This window comes from Pantherophis guttatus, chromosome 1 (assembly GCF_059756535.1).
Source record: "Pantherophis guttatus breed Tessera chromosome 1, ASM5975653v1, whole genome shotgun sequence".
NCBI classification, from domain to species: domain Eukaryota; kingdom Metazoa; phylum Chordata; class Lepidosauria; order Squamata; family Colubridae; genus Pantherophis; species Pantherophis guttatus.
Window position 1 is genome coordinate 17,342,407 of NC_142063.1, and position 13,679 is coordinate 17,356,085.

General features: G+C 40.4%; 1 protein-coding gene across 5 annotated transcripts in view; it reads left to right on the forward strand.

Annotated features, from left to right (window-relative positions):
* Positions 1-671: 671 nt before the first annotated feature.
* Positions 672-13,679, forward strand: part of LOC117677378 (uncharacterized) — a 78,304-nt gene continuing 65,296 nt past the window's right edge. For 2 of the 5 annotated variants that reach the window (XM_060694624.2, XM_087880965.1), the window contains exons 1-2: positions 672-770; positions 1,248-1,367. In XM_060694624.2, coding sequence (XP_060550607.2) covers positions 716-770; positions 1,248-1,367 — 175 coding nt within the window. In that variant the 5' untranslated portion in view covers positions 672-715. The remainder of the gene's footprint in view (positions 771-1,247; positions 1,368-13,679) is intronic. The other 3 variants (XM_087881026.1, XM_087881071.1, XM_087881116.1) reach the window with 3 other exon arrangements.

Here is a 13,679-nt window from a genome sequence, read left to right on the forward strand (position 1 = left end):
CAGCAAGGGTTCTTCCACTAAGGCTGAGCTGACTTCAGCAGGAGCGACCGGAACACCCTCTCCAGCACCTGAGTCTCCCCTGGCCACGTCGCTTTCCATGCAGACTGTACCCTCTCGGGCTCGGACCTCGCCGCCATCCACCCCTCCGGAGACCACCATTGCATCCCACAGCACGAGTTCTTCTCCTCGGGCAGAATCCACCCCAGCCGAAGGAGGCACCACGTCTTCCCTGCTTTCTGCACGCTCAAGCACTGCAGTGCCAGAAACCAGGTCCTCTGGAGAGTCGGTGGCTTCGATTGTCACCACGACGGCTGCTGTTGGCACGACTGAGCGAACCTCCGTCCAGCGTCCAACCGCTCCCTCCCTCGCCCAATCTTCTGCCATGCAGTCGGAGGCAACCTCACTGCATGAGAGCACAACCCCACGCCCGCATTCTGGCTCTTCCACGACCAAACCGGAGCTGAGCTCTGCTCGAGGAACCACCCTTCCCAGGCCAGCTTCTGTCTCTTCTACTGACCACTCTTCGCTTGCCCCTACCGAGGAGGGCACAAGTGTAAATCTGTATTCTGGCTCTTCAGTGAGTAAACCGGAGTTGATCTCTGCCCGAGGAACAACTCCACTCATTCATTCTGGCTCTTCAGCAATTTTTGGCACAGTGAACATTATTTCTGTTACTGATCATGTCTCATCATTTACTGAGAGTGGAAGTAGTAAAATGACCATTAAATCTCATGAATCAATAGTGTCTCCATCTTCTTCTATTGGAGGAGGTAATACTTTATTCTACCATTTTATTTTCATTGTATTTACCTTGATTCTGTTTTTTTCCCCATAGGTGATATTCATGTCGTCGTCATAAGCAAAACTGGTTTGAGACTTCCTTTGCTGTCTTTTCTTTGCACTTTATGTTTTGGCAAAATTTCAATTTCATTATCCTGAGTTTGTAAATGTAGCATAAAGTGATGGCATTGTCATTTTATATCATTGTGCTCATGCCAATAGATCCTTTTGTTCTGATCTTAATTATTTTTAATTTTAATTAAAAATAGTTTGATGTTATTTTCCCATATTTTATATTTATATTCATTGTAAAAGTTTGGGTTGCTTTAAGGCTATCCTTTTTTTGGACTTCTGCACTATTAAAAAGCCCAAAATTATTCTTTAAAAAGGGGGGATGAGTATATTTGATAACTTCAAGTATAGGAATGTTTGTAATAGTTATCTTAAGTTTTTTACTCTTTTATTAGGCGATATAATACATTCTGTCACAGTTGGTCAAGAAGGAGCAGAGCACCGAAAGACAGCCTCTCAATCATCAATGCCATCTCTGGTCTCTTTTCACACAATGGAAACTACCAATATGCTTGGTAAGTTACCTGATTTTTATATGTATGGAATTAAGTCAATTGCAAACGGTTTAAAATAACCAATGCTAAATACAGGTAGTGAGTATTCAAAGTTAACAATGGTGATGAAAAACTAACTTAACTACCAGTCCTTGCATTTGCAATCTTCGCAGGTTTGTAAGCAAAGGGAAACTGAAGTAAGATTGTAAATGTATTCATGGTTTCAGCAACTGCTTCGCATAAGGATTGGTCCAAACTGTGGTTACCAAATGAGAATGATCTGTATTTTTATATACATGTTGTTGCTTGCTAGTGGAAGGCTGAGCTAAAATTGAGGAAGAGATACGAAATTTATCAGCACCACATTCCAGGGTGAGCCACCCATTTGTATAGTATTTGAGGACCCTGTAAAGTAATGCAAAAATAGGTTAAGAAGATAAGTTTGCTTTGATTTTGTGATTCCCCCCCCCACCCGAAATAATTGTATCTACTTGAGGGGTGAAATGCTCCCGGTTCGGACCGGATCAGTAGTGATGGCGGTGGGTGGTTCAGAGAACCAGTAGCAAAAATCCTTGCGCCCTCCCCCCATGCCCAGCTGAGCTGCGTGATTATCAGAGGCTATTTTTTTTAACTTTTAAAAGCATTTTTTCTACAACTTCTTAAGCCGAAGAGGTTGTAGGAAAAAAAAATGCCTTAAAAAGCCTCTGACGATCCCAGTTGAGTTGCCTAATCGTCAGAGGCTTCTAAAAGCATTTTTTTCTGCAACCTCTTCGGCCGAAGAGGCTGTAGAAAAAACAAAGCCTTTAAAAGCCTCTGACGATCCCAGCTGAGTTGCCTGATCGTCAGAGGCTTTTAAAAGTATTTTAAAAGTATTTTAATGCTTTTAAAAATAAAATAAAATAAAAGTTGGCCGTGCCCACCCAGTCACATTACCCCCCCAGTAAGCCATGCCCACAGAACCGGTAGTAACAAATTTTAGATTTGACCCCTGATCTACTTGGTTACATTTCATCTGTGGGAGTCAGAGCCCAAAGTAAATTCTTAATATTCATTCTAGCTGTAGTCTATCTATTGTCGGATGGAGGCCTCTTCTGTGTGTTCCCTACCAATACGGCCTTGAGCTTTCTTTTGCCATTTGGCCCTGCAATACTTGCTGATGTCATCAATCCATCTGGTTCTAGCTCTCTTTTGTGGATGCTTTTTATCAAGTGGGATCCATTCTATGACTGCCTTGGTCCACCTGCCATCAGTTCTTCTTGCTATGTGACCAGCCCATTTCCATTTTCATTCTTTTATTCTCTTGGTGGCCTTGTGTATTTTCGTTTTTTCTCTAATCCGTGTGCAGGTCTTTCTATCTTGTCTTGTGATACTGAGCATGTATCTTTCCATGGTTCCTTGCCCCATTCATAGCTTTTTTATCGATTGTGAGGTTAGTGTCCATGGTTCACCAGCATACATTAGAACAGGTAGCACACACGGATCGAAAACTTTACTCTTCAGGCATAGGGGGAGGGAAAGTCTTAATATTATTGCATTTAAGGACCATAGGTTAGCCATTTCTGTTAATTTCTCCTGTCCTGTCTTGGTATGATCCAATTTACAGAACAGGACCAGGACAGAGACTTATTTCAAATGTCTGTCTTGTTTACATTCATTTCAGTACCTTGGTCCCCAATTAGATCATTCTGTTCCCTTCTCGTACTTTAACTCTAGACATTTTTGCATGCATTTGAAAACTTACTGATTTAATTAAACAGACAAATTGGTAAAAGCATTGCAAATGGTTATTGAGAAAGACAGTAAAGCTAAAAGGCAGGGATACAGCATTGTAAATCTTATTAGTCAAGTTAATTGTCAGCTTTAACTGCAGGATTTTAGGTGTTTATTTAATTATTTATTTGATTTTTGAGACCATCTGATCAACTCTTTATGGTATCATGCTATTTTTATAGTGACTAAATATATCATGTTGTATGCTGCTTTTAGGGGATGTGGTGGCTCAGTGGCTAAGATGCTGAGCTTGTTAATCAAAAGGTCAGCAGTTCAGCGGTTCGAATCCCTAGTGCCGTGTAATGGGGTGAGCTCCCGTTACTTGTCCCAGCTTCTGCCAACCTAGCAGTTCGAAAGCACGTAAAAAATGCAAGTAGAAAAATAGGGACCACCTTTGGTGGGAAGGTAACAGCGTTCCGTGCGCCTTTTGCGTTTAGTCATGCCGGCCACATGATCACGGAGAGAGACGTCTTCGGACAGCGCTGGCTCTTCAGCTTTGAAATGGAGATGAGCACCGCCCCCTAGAGTCGGGAATGACTAGCACATATGTGCAAAGGGAACCTTTACTTTAGCTTTATACTGCCTTTATTGATGTGATGTAATTTTTACTGTTACTAGTTTTTGTTGGTTAATTCTGTTTGTGGTTGGACCATTTCCATTTTGGGGCATATAATGAACAATATTTTGTGGTTAGTTGGCTATCAAGTATAGGCTGTAGTGATTGAAATGACCTCTGGATGGATGGATGGCAGCAAAAATGTCTGTTTCTCTTTAAAGTACTGCCATCTAGTGGTTCTGGTATTTACAATCTAAAACTAAGACATGCTACTGAACGCAATCTGTTCAATCTGTTGATTTCTCTAAATCAGTTTCTCCCAGAAGAGTTATCTCTTCTTCTTCTTTTTTTCCCCTTCTATCAATTTTAAACCTGTCCTGCCTATTTTTTTTTCTCTTGCTCTCTATATTTCTGCAGAGGGTAGAAGAAATGGCCTTGAAGGACAGTAGAAAGAGCTATACCAAGGCAATGGTCAGATAAGAGGAGCTTGGCCCTGGGCTAAGAAAGTAATATGAGAAAACAGAATAGCAGTATAACAAGATGGAAGGGAGATCTTGGAGATCTTCTGTCCCAATCCCCTGCTCAAGCATTTCAGACAAATGGCTGTCCAGTCTTTTCTTAAAAACCTCCAGTGATGGAGCACCCATAACTTCTGAAAACAAACTATTCCATTGGTTAATTGTTCTCACTGTTAGGAAATTTCTCCTTAGTTCTAGGTTGCTTCCCTCCTTGTTTAGTTTCCATCCATTGTTTCTTTCCTTGCCTTCTAGTGCTTTGGAAAATAGGTTGACCCCCTCCCCTCTTCTTTGTGGTAGCCCCTTAGATATTGAAACACTGCTATCATGTCACCCCCCCACACACGTCCTTCTTTTCACTAGACTAAACATACCCAATTTCTGCAACTGTTCATATGTTTTAGCCTCCAGGCCCCTAATCATCTTTATTGCTCTTTTCTGCACTGTTTCCAAAGTCCCAACATCATTTTTATATTGTGGTGACTGAATGCAGTATTCGAAGTGTGGTCTTACCAAGGCTTTATAAAGCAGTACTAATACTTCACATGACCTTGATTCTATCCCTTTGTTAATGCAGCCTAAGACTGTGTTGGGTTTTTTGCTTCTCCCTAATTCACATGGAGATAAAAGGAGGGAGGGGAAAGCACATCCAGACATGCAAGATTTTGTTACCATAGCTCAATATATTCTGTTATTATAGCTCTTACTATAAGCATATAAATGTCACATACATACATACTGACCTTGGTAACATTGCTTTGTTAGTCTAGTCTACCTTGCAGGACTAATACTCTCCCAACTTGAGATGAAATTAAACATGGTTTACAGACCAATAACAGATTGACAACTTCTGAACAAGATGTGGAAATGAAAGGGTTGTACTGCAATCTTGCCAGAAATAAGGAGTAGCAAGATATTTAATCAAAGTTTGAAAGATGGGATTGGACAACTGTTCAGGGGAAAAGTGGATCCAGTATGCTTCTCAAAGTTGCACAAAAGTTTCAATTTGGAATTTTAGTTTGATAATTCAGCTGAACCTCTTAATTGAATTTCCAAATCCAGTTGTGAAATAGAATTGAATTGTTTGAATCGATTTGGATAATTTGAAGGTTTCAGCACATGTCCGGTTTAATAGTCTGAACTGATCTTGCCAATTGTGCAAATATTTTTCAGTAATAAATATTATTATTATTACTATTATTACTATTATTATTATTATTATTATTATTATTATTATTATTATTATTATTATTATTATTTTATTTCTATACCGCCCTTCTCCCGAAGGACTCAGGGCGGTGTATAGCCTATTAAAAGCACAAAGACAGACATCAATTAAAAATAATTAAAATTATTAAATAATTTCGGCTCAGATTTAAAACCCCAAAAATTTAAAACACCCAATTTAAAATCATTACATTGATAGCCCGGCCTGGCGGAACAGCAGGGTCTTGAGGGCACAGCGAAATACACGGAGATCGGAGATCTTACGCATTTCCGGGGGCAGTTCATTACATAGGGCTGGGGCTCCCACAGAGAAGGCCCTCCCCCTGGGTGTTGCCAGCCAACATAACTTGGCCGATGGCACCCTGAGGAGACCCTCTCTGTGGGAGCGGACTGGCCGGTGGGAGGCTATTGGTGGCAGAAGTCGGTCTCGAAGGTACCCGGGTCCTATGCCAAAATGGTTGAATCAAAGCAGAGTAGGGCTGATTTGCATACCTTATTAGCTTGTTCATTTTTTTTGTTTGTTAATCTTCCAATCCGGTTAAAAAAAGAGAGGAGGACAAGCTACAAATGAACCCTAAACAATACAGGATATTGTCTGACCCATAAATCCGATGGGAGTGGGATAGTCTAGAAGTGTCATAAAATGAACTCAGATTTAGTGAAAATTTTATTAAAATACCTTTTAAAGGATTTCCAAAAATGTCTCAAGTGTCACTTGAACACAAGATTCTGTTTCTTTGCTCCTGTGATCTGGTAAATACATGATAAGATTCTTTTGGGGCAGCAGTCTTGGTCAAGAAGCAGGGAGACTAAAAATAACCAGCCAATATTGTTAGTTTCCTCTTCTTTTGTTCACATGATACTTGGCTGGTTTTAACATTCAGGAGTAATGTTCTTCTTTCCTCTTTAATTCTACAAATATATTTATTTTTATCGTGCATACCACATATAAGCCATGGCTCTATTGTTTGGCTGTCAGTGATTGGCACAGGAACACTTAGATTTGGTATTCGAAAGATTGATGACTAGAACTGTAATGATAGTTGAACTATTAGGAAATTCCCATTTGTTGCGTGCAGAGAATTCAGATTTCAGGTTGTTGACTAATTCACCACACTGGTTGTGGGTGGCGGTTCTCAGTTAGATCCAGCAGAGGGATGTGTGCGATCATAGGAGATAAGTTTCAGCTTAAGCTTAGAGAAGAATGAATTTGCCACACACTCAACTTTATTGTCATTCAAGCAGTATTAACAGTTGCTTTAACCCAAGGGTGTTAAATGAAACCTGATTTCATTGAGGGACGCATCAGAGTTGTGTTTGACCTCGGGGGGGCTGGGGTGGGCATGGCCAGGGTGGATGTTGCCAGCTCAACGTCACTTGTGTTGGGATGCCCGGGCACTCTGCCAGTGAAAAAGGACTCCCAAGATCCGTTTTTTTGCTGCAATGGCCTCCTGCAACCCTCTGTCAGTGAAAACAGAGCTTGGGAGGGTCACCTGTGGCACTCGCATCCTCCATTTTTGGCTATGATGGTTTCCTGCAACACCCTGCCAGGGAAAATGGAGCTCAGGAGGGTCCCTCGTGGTCTTCCATAGCTCCATTTTTGCTGGCAGAGGCACCGCGGGCTGGTCCTTCACTGTTTCCAGGGCAACCCCGCAGGCCAGATCCGGGGCCTAGGCCTTGAGTTTGACATCCCTGCTTTAACCAAATCCAAAGTCACAAAGAGGTGAGCAAACCTTCTGAATTTAGTAAAAAATTAAATGCTGATGGGATATTAAGCGATGAAATTAAATTAGGATAAGATAAACCAAAGAAATAAAAAATTATTGTTTTTAATGTTCTTAGATATCTTCAAAGTTAAGGGCATATAAACAAATAGCACAACCACAATTTGGAGCGTTGTTTGACGATTACAAGCACACATCTTCCATTTTCTCTTTTCCACACTAGACATAACTTAATTCTATCACCCACTCCTCACAATGCATTACTCTTATTTAGTTAGCAGGATTTGTATCGAGCCTCAATTCCAACAGTTTCTGGAGGCAAAAGAGACTATAGCAACACAAAAACAACACCAGTGTTAATACAAGAAAATAGATACTCACAATCAGGGATGGTGCAAGGCTCATTGGAATGGAATGAATTTACTAGCTTGCATAAAACAAAAAAAGGACAAGCCACACCTACTCATGGTAGTAAGATTATTCTATACATTGGGTCTACCTCCAAGAAGCTTGTTTGGACCGCACACCCCATATTGAGAGTCCGGGTGGGGGGTGTTCAACAGGCCTTCCTCTGACGTACAGACTGGACAGGCAGATTCAAATTTAGCAAGACATTGCCTACTATATCGAGGATAAGAACAACTGTAATTTCAGTTATTGATCATGGTTGGTGGTATGCTTCATGAATCTTTTTTTTTTCTCGGCTATCTCAGCACAAACTTTATCCCAAGAAGTTTCGATAGCCAATAAGCTTTTAAGTAAATGATAAAGCATTTTATTTTGTAAAGTTTTAATCTGCAAGCTGATTTCACTGTAAATCCTGAGATTATGAGGGAGAAATCTATTATAAAATCAAAGTCACCCTCAGGAGAAATCCTTCCTTCCTTCCTTCCTTCCTTCCTCCCTCCCTCCCTCCCTCCCTCCCTCGCTAATTTGGAGAAAGGGCTTGCTTAGATTTGGAATATCGCTCTAATGAAATTTCCTTCACTACTACTATTGTCTTGATACTATGGATGCTTCACTGTGTATATTTAGTTTTTACTTTACTTCACTTTTACTCTTACATGGTCCAGAAAGTCAGTTTATCTTGTTGCTTCATTTTTGGTTCCGTAAGTAATATTAGTAAACATCATTTATATCAGATTCTACAACTATCAGATCAGGGCTGCAAAAATCCAAACACTCTTCTCCTCAGAGCTCTTCTCGTTAACCTTTCTTGCAATTTAGGGATCATCTGGATAATTTGCAAGATTTGGTCAACCTTAATCATTTTGAATCAATTTCACCAATCGCTCTAAAAAGATATGTGTCTCACTATACTAGAAAAAAAAGCCACATACTTATAGGGTTTCTGTTATATTTATAAATCAAGAGAAGAATTAAAGACAAACCTTTGCCAACTTACCCTGCATTTCACATAGACTACTTCAAAATTACTTCCAGAGTTTCTTGATAGAGCCATGGTTAGAGCAGGGGTTAGAATCAGGGGTGGGTTCTACTTACCTTTACTACCGGTTCACAATGGGGCCACCCCACTCCAGGGGAAGGATATTGCAAAATCTCCATTCCCACCCCACTCTGGGGCCAGCCAGAGGTGGTATTTGCTGGTTCTCCGAACTACTCAAAATTTCCGCTACCGGTTCTCAGGACTGCTCAAAATTTCCGCTACCGGTTCTCTAGAACCTGTCAGAACCTGCTGGATTTCACCCCTGGGAAATGGGTAGCACATAAATTTAATAACTAATAAGAAATAATAAAGTTCCATAATAAAGTGGTACACTTATCATTAATGGAGAATGCCAATTCATATGATAATTCAGGAGGCAGGTACAAAAACATAACTTTTGTCTTCAAGGGAACTGCTTCTCCTATTTTTTTTCAAAGACAGACTGCTCTTGAACTTGGTGTTTCTACAGATGGAGGCATAAAGGCATTCCATCCTACCCAGATCTAAAAAGCTTTGTAGAACTTAGACAAAACATGATTGCAGAGAGCTGTTCCCATTGAAACTTAAGCACAGGTAGTCCTCGACTTACAGCAGTTCCTTTAGTGACCATTCAAAGTTACAACGGCACTGAAAAAAGTGACTTATGACCAATTTTCACACATATGAACATTGCAGCATTCCCACGGTCACGTGATTTACATTCGGATGCTTGACAACTGACTCGCATTTATGACGGTTGTAGTGTCCCGGGGTCAGGTGATCCCCTTTTGTGATCTTCTGACAAGTGAAGTCAGTGGGGAAACCAGATTCACTTAACAACCGTGTTACTAACTGAACTACCGCAGTGATTCACTTAACAAATGTGGCAATAAAAGTCGTAAAATGGGGCAAAACCCACTTAACAAATTTCTCACTTATTAGCAACATAAATTTGGGGCTCAATTGTGGTCATAGGTTGGGAACAACCTGTATTTTGGCCAGTAGTTTCATGGGAGAGAGTTCTCTTGCAGTGGGTGTTGAATTGATTGTTCATATTAGTTTATCATAGCCTTTTATGCTGTGATGACCTTTCCAAAAGATATTTTTCTTAAAGTTCCTCTTATCAAGGGCGTGAAATGAAGAGTTCTAAGGTGCTTGTGTAATGACAGAGAGAGGTGTGTCCTCTTTTCACTGTCCTACTACAAAAATTAGACCAACCCAGCAAGAAATGGCAATATAGACATGATACTTGTTGTAGGAATTACAACGATCCTTTCTAGAAAGTTAGAGGAGAGTCAGAACAAACATTACAGTTTGGATGCGAGAAAAGAAGAAGCAGAACTTTGATTTTGTTATCTGTTTTACAACGGGCAGTTTCCAGGAAATGGGCATTTTCTTGGTCATTTTTTGTCTCTTGGGTAAGTGCAATTTAATTTATTTATTTATTTATTTTTGCAGATGTTGCAGGAGTTGGATTTGCCAGAAAGTGCAAATAGCATGCTGGCCTATACCTCTCACTGCAATACCTTGTGCTTTAATTTTTTAAACTACAATTTTGTTGTATTTAGGAATGGATATATTGCAAAATGCAAAACCAAATCAAAGGTCTCTCAGGTTGGTTTATTGGAGTTAATACTGACAGTTAATATCTAGAAACTTTTATACTATATGTGTGGTGGTTGCAAATTGCTGATCAAGATATTGCAAACTGTTTTCCCTTTTTAAATAGAAAGCATTGACAATTCAAAATTCAGATTTACTGTTTTTGGAAATATAAGGCTTTTTCATTTTTCTTGTTTGCTAATCTAAAATCTAAATCTAAAATCTAATTTAAAAAAGAGAATTTACACATTACAACCAGTACATATGGAGAGATATGAAGTGGTGAGGGAAATTAGGATGAAGGAAAAAGGACTGATTATTTATGTATCAATCATATTTGTATAGCCCCTCATCACACATGAAAGTAACTCATACTGTACTTCCATAGTGAGTCATCTCCCTGGTACAGGTAGTTTGAATTATAACAGTTCATTTGATGACAATTTGAAGTTACAATGGCACCGAAAAAGTGCAAAGAAGAGCAACTAAGACGATTAAAGGCCTGAAGACAAAAACATATGAAAAACAGTTGCAGGATTTGGGTTTGGCTAGTCTACAGAAAAGAAGGACTAGGGGGTACATGATAGCAGTATTCCAGCATTTGAGAGGTTGCCACAAAGAGGAGGGGATCAATCTATTTTCCAAAGCCTTGGTAGCACAGTGGACTAATGCACTGTTATTAACATCTGCTGCTTGCAATTACTGCAAATTCAAATCCCACCAGGCTCAAGGTTGACTCAGCCTTCCATCCTTTCTAAGGTAGGTGAAATGAGGACCCAGACTGTGGGGGCAATAAGCTGACTTTGTATAAATATACAAAAGTATGAAGGCTATTGCTTAACGCATTGTAAGCCGCCCTGAGTCTCCGGAGAAGGGCGGCATATAAATTAAAGCAAAAAAAAAAAAAAAAAGCACTAGAAGGGAGGACAAGAAACAATGGATGGAAACTGATCAAGGAGAAAAGCAACCTGGCATTAAGGAGAAACTTCCTAACAGTTTAGTTAGGACAATTAACCAGTGGAATAGCTTGCCTTCAGACATTGTGGATGCTTCATCACTGGAGGTTTTTAAGAAGAGATTGGACAGTCACTTGTCTGAAATGGTATAGGGTTTCCTGCTTGAGCAGGGGGTGGGACTAGAAGAAGTGGCACTCCAAGATCCCTTCCAGCTCTACTCTGATTGAAAAAAGTGACTTATTACCATTTTTCACACTTATGATTGTGTCAGCATCCCCACGGTCACGTCATTTATCTTTGGATGCTTGAACAACTGGTTCATAATTATGACAGTGTCCTGAGGTCATGTGATCATCTTTTGCAACTTCTGACAAGCAAAGACAATGGGGAAACCAGATTCACTTAATAACCGTGTTACTAATTTAACAACTTCAGTGATTCACTTAGCAAATGTGGCAAGAAAGTAAAAATTCAAAGCAGATCAAAGCCACATTTGATGGATGCTCAGAACAAAAGGGGACACGGTGGCTCAGTGACTAAGACACTGAACTTGTCAATCGAAAGATTGGTAGTTCAGCGGTTCAAATCCCTAATGCTGTGTAACGGGGTGAGCTCCCATTACTTGTCCCAGCTTCTGCCAACTTAGCAGTTCAAAAGCACATAAAAAATGCAAGTAGAAAAATAGGGACCACCTTTGGTGGGAAGATAACAGCGTTCCGTGTGCCTTTGGCGTTGAGTCATGCCCGGCCACATGACCACAGAGACGTCTTCGGACAGCGCTGGCTCTTCAGCTTTGAAACGGAGATGAGCACCGCCCCCTAGAGTTGGGAATAGCACATATGTGTGAGAGGAACCTTTACCTTTACAGAACAATTAGTTAAGACTAAAGACACTACTAAGGAGCCAGTTCGGTATAATGGTAAAGGCATCAAGCCTTACTTAATCGCTAATTAACTGGGGCATTTCGAAATTTAGTCCTGCCATGGGCATGAAACTAGTTGTGTGACCTTGTGCCAGTGTCTTTGTCTCAGGCCTAGAAAGCCAGCAATTGCAAATCACTTCCAAACACCTTACTAAGAAAACTACAGGGACTTGTCCACATAGTCATAAGGATTCAAAAGCTTATTAAAAACACCAAAATAGACACACACCGAGACAATGGAATAAAGTTGTTTTCATTGCTTTATGGGGTAGCAGTGCGGAGAAGACTAAGTGTCCTTCCAAGGGATGGGAGTGCCAAAATGTGGGGGCATGAAGAGGCCCATATCCTATATACATTTTGTGGGTGGGTGGGGATATTCCAGTAGAATAGAATTCTTTATTGGCCAAGGTTGATTGGACAGAACTGTTCTATTTGAGAATTCTAGAGTTCGTGTTTTTACTAGGTAGTGCTTAGTTTGGTCTACAAAAATGTATCCAATCTATATAGCAAAAGCAGATGTTTTAAGACAAAGTGTGTTGAATGATGCCTATTTTGAAAACCAGTTTATTGACTGACAGGCATCTTTATTCTGCTTTCTAAAAAACAGATGGATTTGTAAATCAAAGCAGCCTAACTATTTGCATCAACATAGGCAGTCTTGGGGAGTTGTCTTCAAAACAATCGAGATGGTGGCCACAACTATGTGATTGACACCCTGCCACATTTTTATATAGACAGCATTGCACATACCACATATAAGAAACAAGGATGGGATTGTGATTGTGTGGTTACAGTTGCTGCCTTGACATTTCAACACATGCATATACATATGGGTCATTCTCTGTTGGGTGAAGGTCAGCCAGATAAGAATTTCACAGGCAGATTACAAAAATGAAGCTCCATGACTAGCACCGTTGTTTGATCACCATAAAAGAATTCCCCTAATCCCTTTATAAACCATCACCACACCTGGTAGCTGCAAATCCCACAAGCATACTTTTTCTATCAAGCTCTACAGGATGATGTTGCAAAGGGAGAATGAGACATTTCTGCTCTATTTCTTATTACTGTGATTTAAGGATATTCTGTGAAACGTATCCCCAGGGGCTTAAGGCAGAAAAAGGAAGTGATTCTACATTCCACGTTCCCTTATTCTAGTGTTTCTCAGCCATGGCAACTTTAAGTTGTGTGGACTCCAACTCCCAGAATTCCCTAGTCAGGGGAATTCTAGAAGTTGAAGTCTACACATCTTAAAAGTTGCCTAGGTTGAGAAGCATTGCCTTAGTCAATGCAGAGTTAAGTTTTCTGGATGGACAATTTTTGGCTACAGAGCAGGGGTAGGTTCTACTTACCTTTTCTACCAGTTCGCAACGGGATTGTGCGTGCGCAGAAGCTTCTGCGCATGTGCAGATCACCGATGATGACATCCGGGGCGATGGGCAGGGCCTCCTGCCGGTTTTACTACCAGTTCTTGCGAACCGGTCCGAACCGGGGGCAACCCATCACTGCTACAGAGTGATGCATCTGGAGATGGCAGTCCCAAAATTACTATGTTAAAGGATAATCCAGATTTCATTCCATTTCTTTCACCTTTAAGCATACAAGGTAGCTAAATTGATTCCATTCCAGTAACTT